Source organism: Anser anser, assembly GCF_964211835.1.
Source record: "Anser anser genome assembly, chromosome: 2".
Lineage (NCBI taxonomy): Eukaryota > Metazoa > Chordata > Aves > Anseriformes > Anatidae > Anser > Anser anser.
The window spans coordinates 157861775-157889678 of record NC_139721.1 but is presented as its reverse complement, the minus strand read 5'-3'; the positions used below and the strand labels follow the sequence as shown (position 1 = coordinate 157889678).

Below are 27904 nucleotides of genomic sequence, written 5' to 3'. Positions count from 1 at the left end.
CAGCCTCTCCCAAAGATAAGAGCAAGGTGCTTTGTTTGCTTTGCAGCAAGGACTCGAGATTTCTGCTGCTGTGACAAGGCAGGACTGTAAGAAGCATTTGGGGTCATACGCCCGGCAGGGAGCTGTGGTAGCTACGTGTTATTTTTTTGTCAGCAGAATTACTGGAACCAGCACAAAGGAAAATGTTATATTAGAGGTCATGTCAGCGCCAAAGTGGGACCTGAATTTTTCAGACACTTCTGTTATGGTCTGTACTGTTTTTTTTTTCCCGTCTCTTCCCAGTCTGTTTACTGGTTTAGGCCATCATATTTGATTTTCAGATGGGGTGCCTTACCATCCTCAGATCAGGTGGTCACTCTACATCCAACTGTCATGTAAATAAGCCAATAATGGACAGTAAAACGCAATATTTTCACATGCCTTCTTACATTTTGGGAACTGCTTGGGGTTGTTATTAAATAGGCTATGTATTAGTTTGGGAGGCCAACTCCAGTCACCCCGATGACTCACATTTTGCTATGGTGTCATCACTCTTTTGTTATCAGCGCTGTCTTTCTTTAGGAATTCCTTCTGATAATGTGTTGCATTCCCTGCCTGTGCAAGATCTGGTTTTCAAAGGACTGGTCCTGCAGCTCAGTCTGCTCCACCCCACGTTTACCCACTGGAAGGTTTTCCCAACACTGCCAGGTCTCTGGCAGCTGCTGGTCCTGCACCCTGGGGGAAACACACTGCAGCGTGGGGCAGAGCAGCCTCACGGCTCAGAAGGAGCTGGCAGAGCTCAGCTCCTTTGGAAATCAAGTTCCCTTTGGAGATAATTTGGAAAAAGCTCAGAAATGGGATTTATAGCCCTGTAACAACAGTGAGATTATTGGGTTTGTGGAGGACTCACTGGACACAGTAATTCACTGTAGTTTATAAGCTAGACTGAACTGCAATGAGCACAGTGCAATGCCTTAAAGTTCACAGAATGGGTAGGGCAGCCAGATTCCTCGCTTATCACCATGAACAGCTTTGCCTAAACATCTTCAGACAGAACAATGTTGATGCATTTAAGCCATTTATTGCAACAGTTACTCCCATTCACAAGAGCAGTATGTGTCCACAGGAAAACGAAGCTACAGATGCTGGGATGTGTTACGCTAAATCTGTTGCTGGCATAATCCCATACGAGTCCCATTAAAATTAATGAGGTGTTTCTGCTTGAGCAGAAAATTTGACTTTCTAAACTAGAAATATGCCTACCAGACTCCGTATAACTTAAGGTTTGGGAGGAGTTTCCCCCCATTTCTTACAAGTAAGCAGAACCAGCTCTAACCACCAAATAAAGCAATAAAATATTCAAAAGATTTGTCTATTACTCTGTTGGTCACAATTAAAGACTTGAAAGAGTTACTAGCTCAGCATAACTCACATTGATTTCAGACTAGAAAATGATGTGAATATGGAGGAAGAATGGAGATTATACATGAAATTTGGGGATAATAAACCTGGGTTTCTCTTAGTGTTTCCAAGCCACTCACTGTAACTCCAGGAATTTAAGGAGACACTTAAATAGTCCTACCTCTGCACAATGGCACTAGGTATGATTTAGATGTGTCACTAATTTTGCCTTAAGGCTAATCTTGTGTTGAATTTTTTATTTTGTATTTCTTTAACTAATTTGTTTCAGTACAAGACAGATTTTTAAGTGTCTGAGGGTCACTTCTGTGCATTTCTGTGTTTTAACAAATCTATGTTTAAGTGAGCCCTCTAATGTTGAATTCCCAGACTTTTAAATATTTTGATTCTGGGATAATGACAACATCTTTACTAGGGAGCTGTACAGAAAAGTATGTTTAGTCTTAAACACCTATTAGCAAGATTTTTTTTTTTTGGAGAGGAGACCCCAGAGAATTTTTTAAGCTATCAAAACCTCATCTATTAACAGCGAATGGGAAGCTCAAAGAAAATGTCACGTATACATTTCATCATCTTCTCAGTTCAATGCATCAGTAAACAGTAAAAGTCAGCCACACAATACTAGAGAACTACGTATGTTTTCTAACTCTCTGAGTCAGTTAGTGAATCTGACCATTAATATGAAGTTAACGTTGCATGAATGAGAAACAATAACCTAAGTGGGGAACCTGGTAATGTGCTACACATACTGGTATGAAAAGGTTTCTTGGCATGACTATTGCTGTTAGGAAAAAAAGAACAGCAGGAGGCTGGCCCCAGGGTCCTGCCACTTTCATCCATTACTGGCTCCTTCAAACACATCACAGATTACAATTTACAACAGAGCTGGGACAGTGAGCTTCACAACCACTAATGTCCAGGTTACAAAGCACATTTCTAGCCTTAAAAGACCACAGTCATGAGGCCAAGCCATCTGCTGCCAGGAATGCTTGACGCACATCTCTTCTTTCTTGCACCGTTGCCTCTCGACAACCAATAGCACCGGGGTATACAAGTTAGGTATGGAGGAGGGTTGATGATTAATGTTATAATTGTCCCTTTTAATATTCTTCAGCTGTCAGCTTAATACTCTGTAACTGGGATAATCACAATAATTAAATGCAATTGTCCATATCATTACCTAATTACAGCTTTTTTTCAGTGTAGCAAGTTTACATGAATTTTAAACGCATGGAAAATATGGAAAGTCTGAGTTACACCTACATTTTAGAAAATCCTGTTATGTAGAAGTTTAAACCTCACATGAGGATCTAGTGATTCCACAGTGTGCAACACTGGTAATCGGTGATGTTACAAGTAAGGCATTTCTACTTCTGGTCCCAAAGAGTTAAAACTAGAATTCCCACAAGCTCAGTGACATCAGACTTCCCTCCATCTCCATCTGAAAAATTCATGCAGAGTATGAAAATGTTCTTGAATATGAATTGCTAGTATCTCCTGAGCAGATGTTTACACAGAAGGTGTAAGAGGAATTCCTGTGTCTCCTGGAGTCCTAATGAATGGCCAACATGTTTGGTGTTAATTCGTAGCTAGCCTTGTTTCTTGAAAAGCCAGCAATAACTAGACAAGAAAGACACATACTGAAATCTTTTTTGGGGGGGAAAAAAAAATCAGCCTAGGTTACAATTTATTACTAGATTAATTTTTAGATTAGCTTATTTCCCAAATGAATAAAAAGATGAACTTGTAAAATCCTATTGAGTTAATTCAAAAAGAGCATTCACACCTTCTAATTTAGCTGCTTTTTGTACCTAGTTTCAATTCATAACATGAAAGTTAGGAGCACAATTCAACAAACTGTCAGTGAAGAGAGAGAGAAGCCTTTGAAAAGGATGAAGAGGACCAAATTAAGATGCTGAAGGACCTCAAAACAGGCAGGGCAAACACCCTCCAGAGATGTAGCATTGTAAGCCTGAGATCACATGCTGTATCTTTATTATAAAGGGAATAATGAGCCTTTGCTTTATGTGCCAAGTAAAATTCAAATTTATATATACAGGTGGAACTGTTACATTCAAAAACGTGTACTTATCCTCCTCATAGAATCAAATGCAGCCACCGTCCTCTGGCTGGGGGTATTATTTGGATTTTTGGAAAAAAAAAAAAAAAAAAAAAAAAACACCAGGAGGATAACAGGATGCATAAAGACCTACAAAAGCTGCCCATTGAGGAAGTATTTTTTTTTTTTTTGATTTTTGGTGCCTCCTCCTCAGTTCTGCAAGCCTGGTGTAGCCAAAGCAAAGAGGCTGAGTGACTCATTTCCTTCCTGCTCCTGCTGCAGGGCACCCAAATCAGAAAAGCATTTAAACAGCCTCGCATCCCCTCCAATTGTAGGAGACCTAGTTTGTGCAACTGCATGCAGACGTGCCTTTGGGAACAATACAAGGAAGCTAAAACACAGAGCTATCAGATTGCTATTAATATATCCCAGTGAGATCCCAGCTCAGAGCTTGTGGTCTGTTTAAGAGCTGGAGAAGAAATCCTGAAGCTTGGTCTGGGTCTTGCCTTTGGGTTCGTAGCACCTGAGGCACCTCCCTAAGCTTAGCTTCAGGGCTTCCCTCATCCACCTAGTTCAAATAAAGCTACGCCTATGCCCACCGTGTGATCCTTTAATCCCGAAAACTTCACCCTCTCCAGCCTCTCTGGCAACTCGACTGGTGGAGCAGAAGGTGAGAATTCCCACGGACGTTGATTTTTCTGCAGTAACTGTACTCATAGCTGACACATTCCTGCTTGTATCTGTGGTGGATCTCCTTTCTGTTTAGATCAAAGGTAAAACGGGTTGCTCAGCCAAAGCAGGAGACAACCCAACAAACCAGCTTTGGCTGCTTATTGAACTGTTTCACTTAAAAGTGTTGCAATGGTGGTGTCTCAGCACAAGAACATGCCAGCTGGACGTGACAAGGCACGTTCTCATTGTTTCACATCATATAGCCTTCAACCCCGATGAGGGGTGCAGACCTGCCGCTTTTAATTGCAAGGTGCCAGCTGCAGCCCAGGTTAAAATGAGCTTTTGAAGGGTTTTGCTCACTTTCTAATGCATCAGGGATAATTCTGGCCTGAACTTTGGACATACAAGGCTGTATATTTTTAAAGCAATGCGCAATTAAAGAAAAATCACCTTTTCTGCTGAATATCAAAAACACCAAAAATACAAGCATTTCTTCTTGACTGGGAAACTGGTTGCTTTCAGGTCAAAATTAGCACTTTAATTCCATGCTAAAATGTAGCACTGAGGGTCAGGCCATATTTTGGTTGTTAACACGTCACTGATACTCTCAGGGTGCTTCTGTGCTCCTTGAAATTTATGAGTTTAAAAGCAGTATTTGGGTGCCTAAAAACTGAAGTCTTAGCGTCATTTCGGGTGCAGTGGGATGTCCCATCTACTCCAGAAGGTTGTCAATCCCCAACAGATGTTGTGCCAATGTCTGCCACTCCCTGGCAAGTGTATTATGTATCCTTGGGCATCTTACATGACAGGCACCTAAATGTAGACAATTGTAGGTAACACTGTCCTAGAAGTAAAAGCTTCCCTTGGACCTTTCCTTGCCTAGAACAGTAAGGAAGATCCCATGTTAGAAATAAGCCTTGAAATGTTAAGAGCTCATATAACTAGCTCCTAGAATAGTTTGCCTAGAGATATTTTATAATGGAAATGCAAGTACTAAGTTTGACAGGCAAGTTATTAGGTGCAGTTTACAGCAGGGCATAAAGGGGAGACCAGCAGTCATTCCAGGAGCACCCTACTCGGGCAATTTCTTGCCCTTGTCTTAGTGCCATAGTTGAAGGCCAGTTAGATGGCAGTAACTGAAGGTAAATGGAAACAAGCCTTGCTTGCCTCATGATTTCCTGGGTGCAGTTAAGAATGGTACTGAATCTGTCCTGCTAGCCTGGGCAGAAATGAAGATGCTAAATTTGTAGGCAGGGAACATTCTTCTGGCTGGTGAATCCAGCTGTCTTCACGTTTTCTTTGACTGTAAGGCTCTCTTGGAAAAGTGTATGCAAGCCCGCTGGTTCGGATGGGCTGGTCCTGTCTTTCCCTACCAGCAAAAATGAGATAACATCCTGGGAAAGTGAGGTGCTTACACAGCTGTAGATGTTTCTTATGACAATCTCTACATGCCCACAGGACACCACCACTTCTCACTGTCCCACTGGGATGCACTCTTCTTCTTTCCTACCGTGTTCACCTGACCATACTCCAGCAGACGCTATTTCCAGTGAGATTCTTCCCAGTCTGCCGGAGCCAAGACACAGTTTGGAGCTAACCTGGGCAGCAAGAATAGAAAATGAAGCCAGAAATCCAAGCCTCTTCCTTTGCATTTCCACCGCCAGGGCCAGATTGCAGCAGCCGTGACCCGTCAGGCTGTTCCTATCGAAGACAGCAGTCACTGACCTCTCTCCACAGCATGGCCTATGTCCTCTGCTTGCACTCCAATTCTTTGCAGCAGGAGACATTGTGTTGCCTATGACCAATTTACTTACATCCCATCCAACCCTTGTCAGGGTTCTGGAGATAGCTCTGGTGGTCCTATATTGTGAATGGTTGTCCCAAAGTGGACGGCTGCCTTGAGATGATCTCTTCAGACTAAGACGTGATGTTCTTGTTCAGGCCTAACTCAGCAGGCCTTCTGGATCATTTGTGTGTGCCCGAGTCCCTGAGGATAAAGGCATATGAATGCATTTAAGCCTACATCATTCACCACCCCAAAACACCACAAGCCAGGAAAGATACAGTTTGAGGTTTGGCCTAAATTAGTAGGTTTCAGGGAGGTGAAAATAACTCAATGCAAAGGTAAAATTTAAAAAGCACTTCTCCTGAGTTTCGCTTTAGAAATTTCCTTCTCACCTGGCCTGACATCCCTATAAGCTTCATTGCTGGTGCTCTCGAGTGCCTGCTTCTAGCCCCTAACGTGTCTACCAAGAAGGAACACTGGATTCAACAGTTTATGCTAAATGTGAGCTGTTTGAATCTGAGCCTGCCAGGATTTACATCTACTTCAAAAACATTTTGCTTATACTCTTATTAAAGCAGAACCAAGAGCTAAGGACAAATTCAGATGAAAAATCCTAACTGTAGGGGTGTTTGGGTTTCTTTTAATTCTGAATTAGGCAGCAGATCCTCATTACACCTTGCTGTATTGGAGGTGTATGGTGGGTCTTTTCCATCTTCTGCTCCAAATATGAGGACCTCATCCCATTGTTTACCAGGGCAGGGTCTTGCTCAGCACATTTTCAAATTACAGATGTCCAGAGTACAGACAGGCATGGAGGAATAATTTCTATTTTTCTCTTTAATTAATCCACCCAATGCACAAACCAAAGAAGCAGAGGAACATCTGCAAACGCATCGTGTCTGAAAGCTTGCTAGCAGGAGGCTAAGAAAAATCTTACCAGGTAAAGGTAAGACAAATGTTTTCAAATTACTTGTGCTAAAAATTTCGAGACAAGGAGGGAAACCTTGGTAAAGGATCAAGACACTGGGACAGCAAGACACACATCCAAGCCATGGTTTTCTAAGAGCCATGGCTTGACTGAATGAGCCTGGCCAGATGAGTCACAAAGGGGTAAAAAGTAGTGCTGTGATCTCACACAGGTGCTCTGAAGGGTAGGGAGAAGAATAGAAGGAACAGACATAAATGTTCTCCTCTTCCAAGGTTTCTTTGCATCTATAGAAATCCTGGCTGATGGAAAGGATTTTCAGGAAGGAAAAGGAGAATCTTCAAAAGAAACTCAAGCCCAGAAGGGAACCAAAGGAAGAAAGAAACACATTTCGTACTAATAAATGTCAACCAGTGGGTTATTCTCAGGAGTGTAAATTAGCTGTTGTGGAGTTCTGCCGTGCCGTATTAGATCAGTTCCAGGACAGAAGAGGCTCACACAAAGCTAGCCCATGTATGTCTATGCAATTCCAGAATCTGCAGTGTAGTTATGGGGTGCAGACATATCCCTAGTGATGTTCCTGAAGGGTGGAAGAATGCTATTAAGCATCAGTTGAATCTTGTTGTAACTGAAAAGTCTTTAAGATCTGACAGATCAACTCTGGTCCATCTCCATGTAGATGATGTGCCAAGAAACTGATTAATTTATCAGTCCTAGCAATGAGAAGATCCTTTTAATGACCACACAAAAAAAGCCTTCCTTTGAGGAGCAAAGGCACATTTGGAACCAGAAGCCAGAATTTGGGTGGTAAATTTATCTATTAGCTTTCATAGACTCTTTGCAAATAATCAACGGACCCCCGGCTACTCATGGAGCACAGAATGAAGCCCACTAATTTTAACAAAACACATTACTGGGTAAACTGTTTGGGGTTAAATGTAATAATTTGTGACAAAAAAGGTCACACTGTAGTCAAGTGATTCTCTCTGAGCCCAGGGACCTGTGAATGTGGAATATGAGCCCCTTGTTCTGCTCTGCTTGAGAGTCCAGTGTCACCCCAGCGCTGCACACTCCAGCTGGATCCCTGCATAGAGGCGTAGCCCATTTCCAGCTTAATTAGAGAGTGATGTATCTGCCCAGACACTGTCAGAAAGGAATGACTGACTCCTTTGTGTATGCGTTTTCCACATGCTTCTCCTACATGTTGGGTGTGTCTGGTTTGTAAAACCCCATGTGGCTTGAGTGAAATTACAGCGTAAGTATTCCGGCAGAAGGATAGCAATAGCCACAGACGTGTTAGTAAAGGACAGACTTGTAGATACATGAGAGAGGTGTGGGAAACAGAGAAAAGCTGAAAGTCGAGAAAGGTGTAAACAGAAAGCAAGTGAAAGGGCTGACTCACGTCGGGAGACAGCCACAAAATAACATCACACAAGATGTTACGGGAGAAAATTATGGAAAGAATATCCAGGTGGAACTGCCAGTCACAGGTTATTTCAAACTGCCTGAAAGAGAATCGGAGATAAGCTAAGTATGGCCAGCAAAGCAAGACCTGTAAGAAATGGATGGTCTTTAAACTAACTAGGACATCAGAAGAAGAACAAACAAACAAAAACCCAGCTTCAACAGGACAAGGAAGCAGTGCAATGAAAGAAGCCAGCTTTCAGAAGCTGAGCGGTTTGGCATTTTTCACCTGAAACTGAAAGGTTATTTTTACATCCTCCACGTCTGCAAGATTTACTTGGTTTTTAAAGTCAGACTGTTGGTGCTGGTTTTAGTTCACCTTCAAGATACGCATGGTAACATGCAAAGGAGACCTGCATTCCAGTGATACCTGTTTGGAGGCATTTGGCTCTGCAATAATTATGGGATAATATATAGCTGTAATATATAGTTTTGCCAGTGTAGAGAATAAACACACAATTACTCAATACGAATATGCCAGATAGAGACAGAAGTATTTTTACCTGCTCAGTACAGAACAGAGATTAAGTACGGTATTTTTAAAGGCTTTCTTGGATACATGGAAACCTTAACAAGACCACTGGGGGGCAGCAATGTCAAAGTGAATCATTCATCAGAGTACTTTAGGAACTGTTTCGTGAAGACCCCAAATCCAAGGAGACCTTAATAAACGAAAAGAAATAATTGGAAATCTTTTTTTTTTTGTTACCCACATGACAGTATGAAAAATGGGGCAATTCTTCCCGTGCAAAAGATAGTACTGCAATATCATTTCTCGTACTGTCCCATATCTAAAAAATTCCACTTGCAGTCTGTATGACTTGTCTTGTTTTCAGAAAATCCTAAAAACATCCAAACAGTTGAACTTTTAAGGGTCCTTGTGGAATAACGAGAATATGTGGGGACCACCTGGGGACTTTGAACAAAATAAATATAAAAAAGCAATATGATCGTGACAAGACACCAAGACTACTTTTAAGGGTGGAATAATCCAGTACTTATGGTTCCTCGAAGATCTATGACTTAGGCTCTGTCTACCTTAGAAAGAAGTTTGGTGCAAAAGAGGCAGAACCACAGTGCAAAAAAAAGTTGGTGCTCAGGAGATGATATCCACTCTGTATCTGTTTGCGGATGTTTTACTTAAGATTAGCTTTAGCCTGGCCCTGTAGATTAAGCACTCATTAGCTGATAAGCACATGAGGTGAACACCTGGAGAATTTAGTTTCAGATTAGTTTCCTGTTAGAGAAATGCCATTGTGCTCCACACTGCATGCAGAAGCATATAAACCAGAAGTTTTCTGGTGGACAAAAGTCTCAACATGAGCCGGCAGCGTGCACTTGCAGCCCAGAAGGCCAACTGCATCCTGGGCTGCATCAAAAGATGTGTGACCAGTAGGTTGAGGGAGGTGATTGTCCTCCTCTACTCTGCCCTCGTGAGGTCCCATCTGGAGTACTGTGTCCAAGTTTGGGGCCCCTAGCACAAGAAGGATGTGGAGCTGTTAGAGTGAGTCCAGAGGAGGGCTACAAAGATGATCAGAGGGCTGGAGCACCTCTGCTATATAGAAAGGCTGAGAGAGCTGGGGATGTTCAGCTTGGAGAAGAGAAGGCTCCAAGGAGACCTCATTGCAACTTTTCAGTACTTAAAGGGGTCTTATAAAAAAGATGGAGAAGGACTATTTAGTCAGGGAGATAATGCTAGGACAAAGAGGAATGGTCTTAAACTAAAAGAGGATAGATTTAGACTAGACATTAGGAGGAAATTCTTCACTGTAAGGGTAGCAAGGCACTGGAACAGGTTGCCCAGAGAAGCTGTGGATGCCCCATCCCTGGAGGTGTTCAAGGCCAGGCTGGATGTGGCCTTGGCCAATCTGATCTAGTGGGTGGCATCCCTGCCCATGGCAGGGGGGTTGGAGTCAGATGATCTTTAAAGTCCCAACCCAAGCTATCCTAGGATTCTATGATATGAAATGGGTCCCTCGGGAGTCTCTTCTAAAACATTAACATTACATCCAAACTTACATGATACAGAGGGAAAACACTAAATAAAATGTCTGGTAAAAGTCATGCATGGCAGTCAGAGAAACTGTTTATATTTGAACAAGTCACATCTATAAATGTAGCCTAAAGTTTCTGTTTGATTATGTTTTTAACATTTCCTACAAGCACAAGTCTCTCTTCAGCCTTTGGAAGTTAAGTATATTATAATGGTGATAAAGAGAATGATATAAATGCAATTTTTTATTAATTTTTAAAGTTTTCATATGGAAATGTAAATACATATGTGAATTAAGCAGCTTTACAACAGGAACAGTGGCATTTATTTCTCAATGTTATATGAATAAGTGATGACAGCTTAAAAACAAAGATCTAATAAAAAATGCACCAGTATCATATAGGAAATTACTATGTATAGCTCTGGACCAGACTGTAGGAACTCCCCTCTGATCTTGCATTTGACTACTGGGCAGACAGATCTCACCTTCACTTCCAGATTCCACGGTGTATTTCTGGACTGCAGCTGGAAAAAAGCATCCAGTTTCAAAAGTGAGATGATCTGCTTGGCGATTTTACTGAAAGACAGTAAAGATGAAAGTACAGAAAGCTTTTTCCACAGTCAGTTTTCATGCACATGTATATACTATTTTAAACAAAAACATCTGCTTTACTGCCACTGCTCTGAGGCTTTCTGCAAGGCTAGGAATGAATTCTTTAAAAAATGCTGGATTTTATTAACATTCCAGCTAGCAAACAGATGTTACAATTAATTGTAATAGCACATGACAAGAAAACTTGGAATTCTGTTATGGAAACATGTCAAAACGTGGATCCTCCAACCTACTTTTAAAGGCAAGCACTCACCTACGTGCCTTCATAGCCACCAGAAACAAAGATGTGAACCTTTTCTATGTGAAAACACACGTACCTGGTCTTACCATTGTCAGATGACAACATTTTTTCTGACTTTCCTTAACCTTTGGAACAGGATATCGCAGACTTGCTGAGCTTTCCCTTGGGAAAGTTTCTGTTTTCACAGGGAAACTAAAAACACAACATTCCTCAGAGTCTAATTTGATGTCGTATTCCAATGGTGAAATGCAGATTGTGTTGAAGTGACGAACTACAGCTTGTGACACTAACCGTGTAGTCACAAACCCATGTGTCCCATGCCTACAAACACCATTTTGGGGCTTGCAGCCGATGCTTCTTGCTTATCTGCTCATGGAGAAGAAGGGTTGGAAAACTGTAATTATTTTTTGCGATGGTTATTTCCTGTGGAGTGCCATCAGAGGGCAGTAACACACAAGCATACTGCCTATCCCTCTCTCCATGTCCAAACCCTGCAAACCCCCTTAGCAGGAGCTACCCGGATAGTGAGGGAGATGCCCCATGACCCACCAGCTGGCTCCTTCCCTCTCAGCAAGATGCAGGGAGAAAGAAGAAAAAAAAAAATAAAAGTAAGCAGGCAAGACAAACACTAAAAGCTATGCAAGGATGGTTTCTAAGGAAAATATCACCCACTCCAGCAGCTGTTGTTAGCAACCGGCGTACACAGCCGCGGCGCTATAGCAGGTCGAGAGGGAAGATTGATAGTTTTTTGGGTTGATAATGAACTACACAGCTTTTCTCCCCTCACAGCCCAGCCTCAGGGACAAAGCCTGCCTCTTTGGGCGGCTGGGGAAGCTCTAGGAAAAGGAAAGGCTTTGCCTCATTTCCTCGGCTGCGAAACTAGGGGTTTGTACCACAGCCTGCTGATGGTGGAGGGGCCGTGCAAAAAGCTCATATCAACTCAGAAGGTTCAAATCAACATTTTGTTTCTATTTTGTTGTTGTTGTTGTTATTATTATTAATGTATACCACTTCGTTGCTTTAAAAGAGGGCAGAAACTACCCATTCTGTCAGGGCAGAAGGACTGTAAGTGTGCCTCACAGAGGCACCGGGTGCCGCCCTCAACCAGCCGCTTCTGTTACCGTGACAATTTACACAAACAGAGCTGCTGTGGCGGCAGGAATGGCGGTGTGTGAGGGGTGAGGAAGAGCTGGGGCTTGGTTAACCCCTGGTATTGGGGCTCCATTCCTCCCCGTGGGCTGGGCCTGGCCCTTGCCCTCTGCCAGGTCGTTGGGCAACGGGCGGCCGGAGGCTGAGGGCAGCCAGGGGGACCCCGGCGCCATGGCTGGGTGCAGCTTCCCCAACCGCTCACAGGTAAGGTAACGGGGCATACAACCCTTTCTTACATCCCCCCCCCCTTTCTTCAGCCATTTTTCACCACTTTTCCTCCTCCCTCCTTCAATCCCAGTCGGTTGAACGCATGCACTGGAGCTCGGTGGTGCGGTATGAAATCCCTAAAGCTCCACTGCCCGTGAGGGAATAAGTGTGTGTGTGTCTACGCGAGGTTCTGCAGGCCTATGTAATTACTTAATCACTGCAGCATGTTGTCTTTCATAACCCCTGTCTCGCTCCCAGGATATTCTCTGTTCCTTTCTCAGGCCTTGAGCGTTAATCTCCTCGTTTCCTTTCTTCAGGACATCTCCCACCTGTTGGCCAGCACCTTTAAGGACCTGTACACTGGAGATGTTATAGGGGCAGACATAGAGGCAAACTGGATCAAGTCCCAAGGAGGAGAGGATGTTTATCATGAGGCTTTCACAGAGGAGCTACAGAAGGTACAAGTAAAAACCAAGGCAGAGTTTGGAGCTCTATTTGGGTTTCATTGTTACTTCTTTATTTCTAGGTCTTCCATAAAATAAAAGAAGGCAAATATGAATGTGTAAGCAAATAGATGCATCAGTGGACACAGTGTGGTCCGAGTAATAAATATGAATACTATTTCCTGACACTGGCTGCTTGGTTGAGATTTGTTTCACCTGAAAGTGCATGTCTCTTACTTGTATGTTACATCTGAACTAATCAGCCAAGGCTCTCTATATCCTCAGAAAAAGAGAGAAATAGGCAGCTTTTAGGGAGCACAGTCTGTCTGATCCATTTTAGGTACCTACTTTGATACAGGGTGGAATTTTACCTGTATTCCATTGACAGTGGAAGGATCCTAGAATGAGAAGGCAGGAGAAATCATCTATTTTTAGCTGAATGCATCCTGCCCTTTCTAATAAAAACAAGCAAAAAAAAAAAGGCCAAATGGTTAAGCCTTGTGACATGATAGGCTACAGGTGTTGTGAAACCAATGATTCTCAGTTTTATTTGGTATTCATCTTGTATGTCCTTGTGCTTCCACTATTATTCTTTCTTTATAAACTTCTTTGAGGCTGGTCCTTTCTTTCTGAGATGTGCTTATAAAGCATTTACCACACTGAGCAGTGATCCGAAATACCTAGGGAGAAGTAAATTATCACTGCTGGCATGTACTGGGGACCTTTCTAATAATTAGGAGGGAACATTCACTTTAAACTTAATCCTACACTTTTAGGCAAACTGTGTTTCAGTAGCTAGTGTCCCACAGAAGGTAAAAGAGACATTTCTCTCCTCCTGAGAGGGCGTCGTCATCCTTCACACATTCTTGTTGATATATGGATAGCTGGATAGTGCTTCTCACCCAGCACAAGTTAAATGATGGAAATGAAGGTGTTTTAGCAAGCCAATTTATTGATGTAAATTAATGATGTTTTATTAAGCTCTCTATTTACCTCTCATAAGCAAATAGAAACCATTTATCTGTAAGGAGATATTTAATAATTTGTGGCAGCTTAAACTACAGTCACTTCATCCTTGCCTATGACAGCTTGTAGCAGAGTATAATTGCCGACTGACAGAAGCTGATAGAGTAGAAGAGAACATCATTCAAGCCCAGGCTCGAGCAAGAGCTGAAGAAGAAAGGGCCCTAAATGTGCTGAAGGTAGATGCTGGGGAAGAATTCCACAAAATGGGATTACCACCAGGTGAGAATTCAGGAAACCCTGTACTGGGTCTCTCCCCAGTATGTGCCTATAGTACTGGGAGACTAACACAATGTTGGTCTGAATCACTGGTAGGTCTGACACTAGATTCAGTGAACTTTTAGTTTGGCTTTACATCAACAGAGCAACTGATAGATTTTGTGCAGACCTTCAAGAATGGTAACATCTGCTTAACGCTGAAAGAAACAAAACAACCAAGTCGTTTTCAAGGTATTAGACTTGCTATTAATTGCTTTCCCACCTAGCTTTGTAACAAACATACGCACTTTGCTATGTAACAGCAACTAACAAAGATCAGATGTTTCTCTGATGACTGCATAGCTGAGTTTGAACTGAATTTAAAATTGTGGAGATATGTGTCCACATCCTGGGATTAAAATACCAGACAGTTTATCTATCCAAAAATATTACCTGACAGTGATGGGTTAAAAAGAGAACATAACTTTGAGTTGATCAAGATCATTGTATCTTAAGCTTTTGCACTTATCTTTGGTTTTCTGTTTTACTGTTGTAGTGGCATCCTCTTTTAGGTGGATTGTGGATAATGAACTTCTTAGAAAAAATCATTTAACCTGCCCTGATGATTACATCACTGATAAATTACCTGTTACTAGAGCACCAAAAGGTAACTTTTACAGCAGACAATAATTTAGACTTTTTAGAACAGTAACATTTAATCACAAATTCCACGATTTAGATTGTTTATCAATTGTAATACAAAGGAAAGCCAAAAATCTAAAATCTTGGAGTTTCCTCTAAGGTGGCAATTTCATTGTCCAAGTATAAGAGCATGGGGCTGGATGGTACATCTTTTTTATGTGGATTTTCTGGCTATCATAGGTCCATCATATAGATCTTTTTGTAAATCAAACAGGACATTCTAAGTCACACTCATAGGATTAATACAGCTTTCTGACAGTAATATAACTTTCTACATAGCTTGTTTAACTAATACTTATAAAGGTTTTGTTATTACTTTGCTTCATTTTTGCAAAATAAACTATAAATATAAATGAAATTCTAGAGGATTTAAAGTATGTTTTTTACCATTGATGAGACTAAAACAAGTTCTTATGCTTAGAATAAATGCTTTTAACTCATGTTTTTCTATCACAGAATTATATTTTTCTTTGAATTACAGGGAAACCAGAACCTGGCTACATCAAGGAGACATTTAGTTTTAAACAGCGAATTTCTTCAGACTTGCAGGACCAAATGACTGCACGAATTGCACACCTCCAGAAAATATCTGGTAGCCTGTCAAATGTGTCTTTATCCACATTAACTCTACCTTCAACTCCAGACTCTAGCCACCAGACCAAAAAGACAAGTAAGGTAAGTTTTACAGATTCGTTGATTTTTGTCTGTCAGAACTGTGGGGCCTATTGCTAATCCTATAACAAAGGCTGAATCTCATTGCATTACTAATTTGTCTCCGGTATTTTTCTTTGGTCAGTTAAGAAAAGAAAAATACAATGTTTTTATATGAATTTTCAATGCTGTCTAACTTCAGTTAGTCGTGTACAGACAGCTTTTTCATCACCCTTAAAGTTGCAGTGTTTAATTTTGCACCGTGGTCTCTGTTTTTCAAAGAAATCTAATGCCTCACAGGAGGTGGCCTGGAAAGGCAGTAAGTGCAAAGCAGAGAGAGAAAGAGAATGTGCTTATCTTGCCCAACTTGAGAAAAGACAGAACTATCTGAAGAACCCTCGCTTTTTCCCACCAAATACTCTTCATGGAGGCAAATCTCTTGTCATTTCTCAAGAAAAGATGGAAAAAATCATAGCAGAAGCTAATAAAGGGTAAGCAGTATATATAATTCTTTGCTTCTGAACTAGAGCCCACAAAGAGCTCCACTGTAGAGTTACTGTGCATTTACACATAGGTATTTTGAGCTAAATATCTGTATGGCCTCTTAGGAAATTGAGTATGTCTGTTTGACACTTTGATTTTGCTAAAGGATACACTTTGAAATTTGGGATTTTGTCAGTATGTAAAGAACCAGGCAGTAAGAAAATCTTTCCTTTTTTTTTTTCTCCTTTCTTTCAGTGATACCTCACTTGTTCCTGTGTTTCATGTCAATCCACCTATTGTTTTATTTTCTGATTATGAAGTTGGCCAGGTTTATGAGGTGAGAATTTGTGTGGATTTAATTTTGCCACTGGAAACATTACGTCCTGCCATGATTTCACCCAGTCTTTTGGCTTTCCACAGTTTAACAGAAGTCTGAGTTTCTTCTTTATATTGATTTAATGACCCTTTAGTTTCCTTCAAGATACTCTTTCACACATACCACTAATTCACTCTGATCAGTGAAAACTAAAGGGGACCCTTTTCAATATCTACTTGGTTTTGCTACTATTTCATTGAGACTTTACATAAACTGAAAAGAATTAACAGTTTCAGCTACTTTGGTATTCCTGATTTTGATTTCATGATGTTAAATTATTTTGATTTCATGATGTTAAATTATCACCTACTAGCAGAGCACTAGGGAATTGCAAACATTATAATAAGTAGTAATAAATACAATGTATTATTATATTTTCTTTTTAAATGAAGATGACTGTAGAGATACAGAACGTCACTTCAACGTGTCAGCATGTAAGACTTATTCCTCCCTCTACTTCAGCATTTGCCATCGGACTAGGTAAGTGTTTTTTTTTGGTTTTTTTTTTTTTTTACTGCCTTTAAGATGGTAACACCTAAAAGATCTAATTTATCTGCTTGAACTAATATTTTTCAGAGACTTTTTGCTTTGTTCTGGTACCCATAGTGCTCTGGATAGCAGATCACAACAATAACCTGCTCAGTAAAAGAAACTGAAGGTCATTGAAACTGAAGGTTGTTTTACATCTTTCAAACCATTCACAACCATAAACCATAACCAGATTCCAATGGCATAATGAGGAATTCAAGAAGACTAACATTAAAATGTTTGATGTCAGACTGATACGTATCTGTGGAATACCTAGACTGAGTTTTACCAAGAATTCAGCTAGGAACAGACTTAGCGTCCATTCAAATCAGCGTGGGGAGAGGGTATGAAATAACAAACTAGCAAGGCAGGTCAAGGTTTGAGGATATTTAGAAGCTAGATGTGCACATGTAAATCATGTTTTGTAGCAGAGGAAAACTGGGTAACATCTCCAGGTTTCTCTCCTGTAGTTTTCTGTAGTTATGAGAAACATATTTCAGACAAAAAAAATCTCTGGAGTTCAGTGAAAGATTGGCAGATACACAGATTGCACTGGCAGGCCCTTTGTGGTTTTTTATCAGCTTGACCGAAAGCAATACATGGTGAGAGTTTACAGGCACCTTTCCAGAGGGAGTTATGATCATAAAAATCTATGTCAACTTTGTGAGGTTTTAATTTTTTAATTACTTGCATTTTTTTTTCCAAGGAAAATTTCCAGGAAAGGGAGGAATGATTGCTCCTGGGATGTCATGCCAGTATGTAGTCCAATTTATTCCTGAATATCTAGCAGATTATGAAGATTATATATTAGTGGAGACTCAAGTATCAGAACCTCTTTTGATCCAGATCCAAGCAAAAAGACCAGCTCCAGTGCTAACATGTGAGTAATACCCAATTCTTAAGTTTCTCTTATGTTAAATGGATTTATTTTTTTTTTTAATTTGACTGTCTCCAATTTTATGTTACAAAACAAACGTGGAGAAATGTGGCAGTGCATTTTCTACATTTTGATACCTATCTCATTTTCACTCCTAATAGATATATTAGCTATTAAAATGTAATCTTGTCAAATTTTTCCTCTATTTGTGCATGACGCATGGAGCTCTTTATTTTCACTGTATTAGAGGAATGAACAGGAACCACTTTCCTAGGTTTGTATCTCACCAATTACTAAACTACTAACTGTAAATATTAATCTTAAATATTAAAGAATTATGATTTAGTTATAAATATTTGCTGCTATTGATTAATATAAATTCATGTTACATTCATTATATATTGATATAATACATCTGCAGAATTAACCTCTCGAATACTTAGCCTCAGCTGTAGCAATCAGGACTACTTTTGCACAAACTTGCTTTCATTTAAAATTCATCGTTTTGAAAAATCATCTTACTTAACTGTCATCATTCAGTGGAGTTCTTAAGTAGGAAGCACCATTCAACTGTAAGATGAATGCAGAAATATGCAACTCGCATAGTTTAATATTCAAATGGAAAGAATTCAAGGCTTTTAGGATGACAGGACCTAGCATGTTTATTTGCAGCAGTGTTGTCTTAAAGTTCTTTAAGCACTAACTGGCTTTGCCAGCTGCTAACCTTCACTGGTTTTGTAGCTGATTTTCTTTGTTGCTCATTGCAGTGCCTCGTGTTATAGACTGTGGTTCTTGCCTTGTTGGAGGAATAAAAGTAACACTGATTTTGTGCAGAAATGAGGGATTTAGCACTGGGAAGTTCTGTATAATGCCAAAAAAAGCCTGGCCACCTCCTAATTTCAGGGTGAGTGATCGCTGGACATGGTATAGATGCCCTGATGTGAAGAGTTTTTGAAGTAATTGTGGTATACTAGCACACAATTCATGAGATCTTGCTGGGTGCATCTGTACTGACCCATTCCCTCAGGGATTTACATTTACCCTCAGTCTAGTCTCCCTGGCTGTCTGTACCTCCTGCATGCATTCTGGCTTACCTGTGGAAGGAGTTGTCTATTTATTACGCATAAAGGAAGCAAAGATGAAATCAGTTCTGGCACACTTGAGCTACTTTCCTCCCCTTCCCCGCCAAAGCTATCACATACTGACCTTGCTGCACCTGCAGACTCTAGAAATCTGCTGCAGTGCTGCTCTTTCTTTAGCCTGCCATCACAGAACAGGGTATAAGTGATACGGGCAAAGATGAGATGCGACTGGTAGATTGCTCTTATGTGTTGGAGGAAGAGCTACCGGAATAGCTTACGTTCTAGGTTGTTCCTCCTGAAATATTTCAGATCCCACTCAGTCATAAGCATACAGAAACAGACACAGCTCCTGTGCTCAGGCATAGCTGTTTCTCCTGTGAAGGTGAATGTTAGGGCACCTGACATGATCATTTATGTCTGGAGACAGCACCTTCCCTCCTTCAGCTTTCACCAAGGTAATTATAAAGCACAGAGCTCTTCTTCTAACTAAGCCATATAAATAAGCCACATACTTTTGAGATGTGATAAAACAATTATGGGAAGGGGTAGAACAGTGATAATGTAGTATACTGCCTGTTTCAGGTAACCCTGTGTTACGAAAACAGTAAACCAATAAGCTGTTTGATTTAATTTAATAATTATTTTTATTTTTTAAATCTTAGGCTGTTGCCACTGCTGGTTTTGTGACGCAAGATCCGTTTGGGATCTATCCTGCTGTTTTTGAGCTAGCTCCAGGGCAGAGTACAACAGTAGAGGTTAGTAACTACTGCTATAGAAAGTATTTGTATTTTACCAAATACATTAGCAAAACAACATCAGTTTAGGATGTCCTGGCTGGACCCTGCAAATCTGAGTTTGTGTGAAGAAAAAAGCTCAAGTCCTTTTGGGGAATGATTCTGGAAGAATTGCATCTGTGAGCCTTACTGAAGGGTCTTTCATTGCAGCTTCCAAGTTCTGCTTACCTAGCAGAGACCAGTCACATTTTCCCCATGGAAAGAATCCTGTTAGAAAAAATAGAAATCTGAGAAGACAAGAGTCCTTATTTCACTCCAGCTGGGGCATCAACTCCAAGAAACTTTTCCTTTGTGAGCTTTATTGGAAAGAGACGTTTTGGGAAACAAATTATTTCAGTGTAGAGCAGCAGGTACAAATCCTTATTTCTGCTCTGCTCTTTACTTTAAAAGATCCTGCAGTAGGTGTGCAGTACTGGCTACAACCACTGCTTTCTCTGATGTGGGCTGCATTTTATCATAGCATCACGATGGGGAGAGGAAGAATGATGCTGGGAGCACAGCCAGCCTCCAACCTGTTGTTTTTTTTCTGCAATAACTCCTGGCTGCTTCTAAATCAATGGGTCACGCAGGTGTGGGTAAAGGAGAAGAGTTTCTTTCTCTTTCTCTCTTCCCAGCTGCGTTACTTCAGGAGGGCCACCCACTTGTGGGAGAGAAAGAGGAGCTGGATTTAGCACAGGTTGGGCTTGCAGGCAGTAATGGATAGCAGGCAGGAGAACCATGGTGCACATTACTGAAGCCAAAGGTTGTACAGTTAGGGCCCTGAATCTTTTTTGTTGAAATGGAGCTTGGGGAAGGCACACAGCATCTGACCCTGCTCACACTGCTTTACAGGCAGCAACGGTGTTGCTGAAGAAGCGACTGAGGACAGATCTGATCCTGAGGGTTCAGTTTGTATGACTAACCTAGTGAACTGCCCCCAGCTCCAGTGACTACAAAGGCAGCTTGTGGTGACCAGCCAAGTACACTCATGTAGGTTTAGTCACCCAGAAAGCACCTGTTTCTTTCTGGGCTATGTTAAGGGAATATGACTCTGTTCCTTGTAAATGTAAGATTACTTAATTTTCATTCTTGTAAATGTATGATTACTTAATTTTCATTCTTGTAATATTATTTAATTATTAACCATTAGAACTGTCCTTTAGTGAACACTTATGAATCGAAGTTTATGACTTCCTGGAGAAAAATCAGTTACAGACGTTATTATTTTGCTTCTCTCTTTCAGGTAGTGTTTTTCCCTTCGTCTCCAGAAGTCTCACAGCACATATACACCATTGTTTGTGACAATTGCCAGGTCAATGATGTTACAGTCACAGGTTTGTTCCTAACGCTTTTCAGAGATCATGGTGCTAACACTGCAGATACTCAGCTAATGTGAGTGGTAATTGATGTGCATTTATTTGGGTGCGAAGCAAATCTGGGGCATGTCTTGGACTAGGGTATTCAGGAGAGACAGGCAGTCTTTGGGTTATCTAATGAAACCAGTTGAAATTATTGTAAATGTTAGTGCTTGTCCTGTAATGTGAGTACTATGACATTAGGCTTAACGTGAAATCCGTACAATCACTTTATTACAGGTATTTCATTTGGGAATTTTTAAGAGTGCTTTTGCTGCTTATTTTTATTTTCATTATACTGCTCAAAATGTCTGGAAGCCGCATGATCAACCATTGCAAACATTCTGATGGCTTTAAGGAAACAATGCTAATGTAGGTGGGCTGAGGTTGTGGCCCTGAAATCCAAATCTGTTAAATTCTTAAAGAGGGGATCTCTACTGATAGATATTGATAATCAAAGAACATCAGGAAAATACTGTGCTGTTAACACAGTGGAGCTCTGAAACCTGAGGAAGCACTAGATATAATCAGTAATGGCCATTGCTGGTATTTGGTGTTAATGAGCAATATGAACAAAGTTAAAAACAAGGTGGAAAACAGTAATTCCTATTTATTTCTTCAAGGGGTTGGCCAGCTGATAGCTCTGGAGCTTTTGCATGTTACGGGTGGAGAAAGCAGCTCTGAACCTGGTGAAGTTACTGATGGCACAGCACAGCACCTCATACGATTTGATCCCCAAAACCCACACACCACTGAGGAGAAAAATTTGGTTATAAGAAACTCTGCGTACGTAGCTACTACTAATAGAGTAATGCTCTGAAGTCTAAACATACTGGTAGGGACCTTATTTCTAATACCATACTCTCTCAGACTGGAGAAACTTTCATGCTCTTGTTAGGCTTTGTGCAGAAGCTTTATGCTTCTTTTTGCTCTGTTGTTTAGTAATTGAGGGTCAAGGATATGCTTGGAAGAACAGGATGGTTGCAGAAAGTGTTTAACAGGGTCAACTAGCTGGGATTTACCTCATCTAACGTTACATGTCTACAGGGTATATTTGTACAGCTGAGCAAAGTGCCCTGTACACCTTTCCTTTCATAGTGAAGGGAAATAGGTGCTTTTTAGGGTACAATTCTGACCGGACTGTGGCATCTCCCATAGAATAGGACATAATGCATCTTGGACTGCACTGGATCTCCCCTGATTAAAAGGAAGCTCAATGTGACTAGCTCAGATTAAAACTTTCACATGATTCCTACTATTGTGCCATAAAAAAATAAAATATAAACTCTATTTGAAGTCAAGGAATATGTCCCTCCATAATTACCTTGTACTGAACATGGTGGAATCCTGATTTTGATCAAACTCACTCAGACAATAATAGAAGTATACTAATTTGCATGATTGCAGTAATTAGAAGCTGCAGACCATCAAAACAGTGAGGAGCCCAGTGCTATTTCTAGATACATGCAAGTAAATTGCTACAGTGAATTTCTGGAAGTTTGTTATCTGTCTGGCCTGGAAACCATAGATGCACAATGCCAGAACAGAATGCCGTTTGGGTGTAGGAAAGTGTGAGTCAGTGAACTGCTCTATCATCGTGACAGCAGTCCATGCACTTCTGGTGTCAGCATTAGGGTGAAGCAGAACTGGACAGGCTGAGACTGAACTTCATAGAAACAGTCGAGAAAACTTTATAATGCTAGAGAAAGTGATACAAGACATTGTCCTTGTTCAGGTTTATGTCATTAATTTCACTTTGAAACTCCAGTGTCCTTTCTCCATTTTCTAAGGCAAAGTTCTCGAGGTCAAAATGAACAGAGTTTTTAAAACCTATGAACACATTCCATGGAATATACTTCTGCTGAAGCAACCCAGTTAAGCAATGTTTTCTGGATTACAAATAGTATTGCAGAGCCACTGCTATTATCTTAGCTGGAGCCACTGTTTGTTGACTTGTTAAAGACCAGAGCTTGCATTTGGATTAAATTCAGAATGTTACACAGATTATTAGCAGTGATCCAATGCAAACACTGATATCAGCAGGAATGGTCCTGTTGATCTCAAATTCTTGAAAGAATTTTAGACTTTCTTAAAAGTTGCATTAACATAACAAGTTAAATAAGGCAAGAAAGTGTTAACATCTCTTGTGCATATATATATATAATTTACTTCAATATATTAACATATTCTTTGGAGAATTCATATACTCTGACTCTTTCTCTGCTGTCTCATCAGCCTTGTAGCTCACGAGCACTGATAAACTGAACCCCCTATAATCTATAAGGAGAGGAATTTGCTGCATGGAAAGAACAGCTGAAAAATTTCTCCTAATATCTTGCTTAAAAATGTCTAATTTTTTTAATCATAGTTTCTTTTTGTTTATTGATCACTTTGTAGCCACGTAGAACTTCCTTTCTACTGGCAGATAATAAAGCCTAATCTGCAGCCATCAGTGCCAGAAGAAGCTGCAGACTTCACAAAGATTGAATACAAACGAGACACGGAGTCTGCCTTCTCCCTGAATCCTGAGCAGGGAGTTTTGCTTCCCCATGCTGATCATGAGTTTACTCTCACTTATGCTCCACAGGAGGTATGGCTTGCGATTCCTTCCTATCTACAAACTCCAGCTGTGTATTTTTATGCAAGTCATAAAACCCATGCTGTGCAGCTTTCTGAATTAAATGTAATTGGCTGGTAGCATGCTCTAATAAACAGTATTCAAAATATAGAAAGTTACTGAAAGAAAAACATGTTTTGACTGCAAAATATGAGGCAGCTTCTGATCTCATGGCATTTCTGGTACTGATTGGACACCATTAACTTTACACTGAAACTGTGGACACGTCCTCTTAGCTGCAGCTGTGCTGGCTGATAAAGTTGCCATCCTTACTGCTCTACCAGCCCCTCCATAATCCCCTGACAATCAGGATCTGCCAACGGAGTTCCTTTGGGGGAACCTACCCCATACCCACATTATAGCTCAAAAGTCTTGGTTAGCAAACTGATTATTTAAACCGTTTCCAACTGTAGCTTGTTTGGGCAGAAAAGGGACCTATGAACAGCTCTGCAGTAAATAAAAGGGGTAGTAGTAGATTTTGGCAGAGGAATGATGACATGCAGCTGTTGTAAAGAGGAGCTGCAGTGATGTGTGAGTGCAGCTGTACCAGTGGATGGCTGACTGTTGTCTTAGTTTCTGCTCTCCCATCCATGTAAATAGGGAGCATGAGCTCACTGTATTCAAAGAAACTTGATCCAGAGTAAGTCCCATGGCGTGTTGATTGACAGACATAGGAATGCCTCAAGTAAATGTGGAAGAGAAATTAACTTAAAAAAATACTTTAATATGAAAATATATTAATGAAGTTTTAAAGATTTTAATTCATTAACAAAAATACGTTAACATACCCACTTAGATAAATGTCTCTTTGTAAATAAATGAATCCTTTCCAAAGCCCTTCTGATTTAAGGCCTGCTTCTGTGGTTGTTTTATTTGCTGTTGGTGTGGTTTGTTTTTTGCCATTAGAACATACGAGGCATCCTCCTTCCCCATCACAGCAAAATAGTGTTTTTTATTCAAAATTAGATTGATGGTCAGTTAAATGCCCTGGAGTGGCTAAAGAAACCTTAAGTTAGTACAGCAATACTAATCTTAATTTGCAGAGTATTTGCAGATGCTTGCTGTAGTATGCAATATGCAAGGGAAATAATAACAGGCATGTCAAAAATGAGTATTTTTCTTGGAACCATAAACCATGAGATCACAATCTGGCTTAATGTTTTGCAGTCCAACAATTTCTTTTAGTAACTCTATTTTGAATATGGTTTTTCAGAGTTTAGTACTTCAATGATGATTGTTCATAATTTAAATGTAAACTACATTTTCATCTCTATTTTTGAATTCTCAGTGTAACTGCATACTTGACAATAAAAGCCTCTCCTTCTTCATCTGTACAGCTGAAGACATATCACAGTGTGATTCAGATGGTTCTGAGGGACATCCCAGAATCACCTAGGTAAGCTGAAAAACAAGATTTCCATGTAACGTGTAGCCACGTTTTACCTGTGGTATTTCATTAATTTACTAGGATTTTTTATCCTCCTGGTTATGATGGACTGACAGTTATAAAGGCTTGTATGTGCACAATTAACAGTGGTACAAAGTGTCTCTGTGAGCTTCCATCATGTATGAACACATGCCTAGCTGGGGCTGCACCTCTCTTGAAAAAAAGATAATTCTGACATTTTGTCTGTTCATTTCCCATGCTTTCTGCTGAGATTTCCAGCAGTTTTTTCTCTTACAGACTGCTGTGACAAGCAGTAATGACTTAGATACTTATTCCATGAATGTACTGGGACAACCAGAGCATGTTAAAAGACCACTGGATTTTTCCAGTTTTTAATTGCACTCCAGCAGTCTGTAGTGGAGAAATTTTTGATGTTTCTTACTTTTGATCTGGCAATTAAAAGATGGCATCCAGTTTAAACAGAAGTTTAAAAGGTTTAATAATTCTGCTACATTTCTTCCTGAAGTTTAGTGAGAGAGGGAATGCTTCACAACATCCCACAATACAAGGCAGAGGATGTAATAGTGCTGGAAATAGAAGTTAAAGGATCAACAGAACCATTTCAGCTTCTTCTGGAGCCGTACGCCATTATCATCCCTGGAGAAAGCTTTATTAGTGTAAATGTCAGAAAAACATTTAAGGTTTGTTTGCTTTTTACTTCATTGTTATCAAGTGCTTTGTGTCACTGGATGTCATGGGTGTTAGAAGCTATCAGATGATCCATGTTATTTTAGTTTTCCTTAAATATTTTTAAAGGAGGCCATAGCTACTGTACTGAAATCCTCTAGCAGGCCTCCTTTGCCCTGCACTCCAGGCAGTAGGCTTTGTTCTTTTTTCATCTCTCAGGTTTGATATCGCAGAGCGTTACGCTTCCAAATGCTTTTCTGGGTCACAAAGCTGTTGCTTATCAATCTGTCACTCCTGTAGTGCAAGATTTTTCCAGCTAGAGGGAATAGCCAATGGATGATTAAATGACTTTGTAACAGAGGCACTGTTTGTTTGAAGGACTACTGCAAGCACAGAAAAGCTGAAGTCATTTAGACTGTAGCTTCCTAGACCTTATGCTATTCCTGCAGGTCCTGATAATTTCTGTTTGACTATTATGGGACAGGTTCCTGCTGCAACTGTCCACTCATTCAGCATCCTTTTCACTATAGGTCAAGATCCTTTTGATCATGGCCTCACCTAAATAGAAATAAACCTGTTAGCTATGGCCAGGCAGGAAGAGGTTTCCCGGTTAATGGTCTTCATGTTTTTTCTTAGAGAGTAAGCTAATTGGCATTTAGTTCTCTGCTCACTCTTCCCACAAGTTCTTTTTCAGCTTAAGGCAGCCATTTCATACTTTCCAGCAATCCAGTATAGTTAAAGGTGATATAGGTAATTAAGTCATTTAATGATAATATAAGTCATTTAATGATAATATAATAACATTCCGCAATGTTTTCAATTTTCTTTTAGTCTTAAAAAAATAAGTCTTAAAAAATAAGACTCTTAAAAAATAAGAGTTTGAGCTTTGCTTAGAGATGACCGTGCTTATGATGAACAACCTTATTGGCTGTAATTAAGAGTACGGTCTGAATAGATCTGAAGAGCAGGCCAAAGATTTCAAGAGCTTACATCTCCCTCACAAACAGACCCTTTGGCACAAAAAAAAAAAAAAAAAAGGCTTTCAAAAGAAGGATTTCAAGTTTAAGCTTTGAAGTTCTGCTACATTTTTGAAAAACTTAACAGGCTTCAAATATTTCCAGATAACATTCTGTAAAAGTTAATGGATCTTCTTCAAGTTTCAGAAAACGCCAAACACCAGTGTGAAGGTAGCCACCAAGTTCATCAGACCAAATACAGTGCTTTTGGCACAGATCTCCACCTCTGAGCTACCTGCTCTTAAGTTTTTCTTATCGGCCTTGGAGTCTATATGACAGCATCCGGAGGGTGATTCATAACATCCTATAGGCTAAAATGTATGGGAGGAATGGCTCCCAGCACTATCAAATTGGCTTTATTGACTGTAAAGAGAATGCTAGGAGATGAGATCAGATGTAGAGCTTTCAGCTGTTTTGAAGACATCTGAAATCCAGTCAGACGAATTCTACTTCTTGTTGTCCTCATTTTACATGACAGAGGCGGAAAGCAAACGAAGGTTACAGCATATGATGAAAATAACAGTAGTTAGTGCATGATACTGGGTTGGTACTGTTCAAGTCAGATGAAGTTCTGTGTCTTTCCACTTTTAGTTTGCTTGGTTTATTTCAAGATTCAGGTGAAGGTACTATATGTTGGAGCTAGACTGAAGATACATCAGTAAGTTCTAACATTTAGTAGCGATCAGGATATCGTTCAGGTTTGCAAAGATAAGTATGTGATGTGAGGCTTGCAATACCATTTGCAGTGCATTACTGCTCTCAGCAGATTGACTTGTTGCTATGAAAGCTTAAAGTATGTTAATTAACTTGGTGATTTTAATTGTTCTAGATGTGGAATAACAGCAAATCATTGATCAAGTACACATGGGAGAAAATCGCAGCCTGTGACATTGTGGAAGTTGAACCTCATACAGGTGTCATAGGTAACGTTGCTGTGACTTGCAGGTATCAATTAATGGTAGAAATATTTAAAATGGTACTCGTGGAAGAGAAGTGTCTTAGAGCATTATAATGCAAGCAGGGCCTGATCCCCAGCCTACTGGAGCCAGTGGAAGACTTTAGTTGGTTCCAGGAGCTTCAGGGCGTCCCCCAGGGCTCAGTACTGGGGCCAGTTCTTTTTAATATCTTTATCGATGATGTGGATGAGGGGATCGAGTGCACCCTCAGTAAGTTGCAGATGACACCAAGTTAGGTGCATG

At 40.3% G+C, this 27904-nt stretch overlaps 1 protein-coding gene and 1 long non-coding RNA gene across 9 annotated transcripts in view; one reads left to right on the top strand and one right to left on the bottom strand.

The window, feature by feature from the left end:
- Positions 1–882: 882 nt before the first annotated feature.
- Positions 883–12847, bottom strand: LOC310894853. 2 transcript variants are annotated; one of them, XR_014580243.1, is made up of 5 exons: positions 12718–12847; positions 11228–11517; positions 10784–10874; positions 5944–6116; positions 883–5830 (listed from the first exon to the last, which is right to left on the bottom strand). It is a non-coding gene; the product is annotated as an uncharacterized lncRNA (long non-coding RNA). The 2 variants fall into 2 exon arrangements; XR_014580242.1 differs by having other exon boundaries at positions 883–6116.
- The window catches only part of DLEC1 (DLEC1 cilia and flagella associated protein), a 39624-nt gene continuing 23267 nt past the window's right edge, over positions 11548–27904 (top strand). For 2 of the 7 annotated variants that reach the window (XM_083825445.1, XM_083825444.1), the window contains exons 1-16: positions 11550–12965; positions 14039–14195; positions 14728–14838; positions 15355–15548; positions 15807–16015; positions 16263–16344; positions 16776–16863; positions 17618–17791; positions 18556–18692; positions 19533–19625; positions 20887–20977; positions 21622–21784; positions 23396–23588; positions 24953–25011; positions 25529–25703; positions 27535–27628. In XM_083825445.1, coding sequence (XP_083681571.1) covers positions 12732–12965; positions 14039–14195; positions 14728–14838; positions 15355–15548; positions 15807–16015; positions 16263–16344; positions 16776–16863; positions 17618–17791; positions 18556–18692; positions 19533–19625; positions 20887–20977; positions 21622–21784; positions 23396–23588; positions 24953–25011; positions 25529–25703; positions 27535–27628 — 2254 coding nt within the window. In that variant the 5' untranslated portion in view covers positions 11550–12731. Of the gene's footprint in view, positions 12966–14038; positions 14196–14281; positions 14424–14727; positions 14839–15354; positions 15549–15806; positions 16016–16262; positions 16345–16775; positions 16864–17617; positions 17792–18555; positions 18693–19532; positions 19626–20886; positions 20978–21621; positions 21785–23395; positions 23589–24952; positions 25012–25528; positions 25704–27534; positions 27629–27904 lie in introns of those variants that run through there. The other 5 variants (XM_083825443.1, XR_014580241.1, XM_083825442.1 and 2 more) reach the window with 5 other exon arrangements.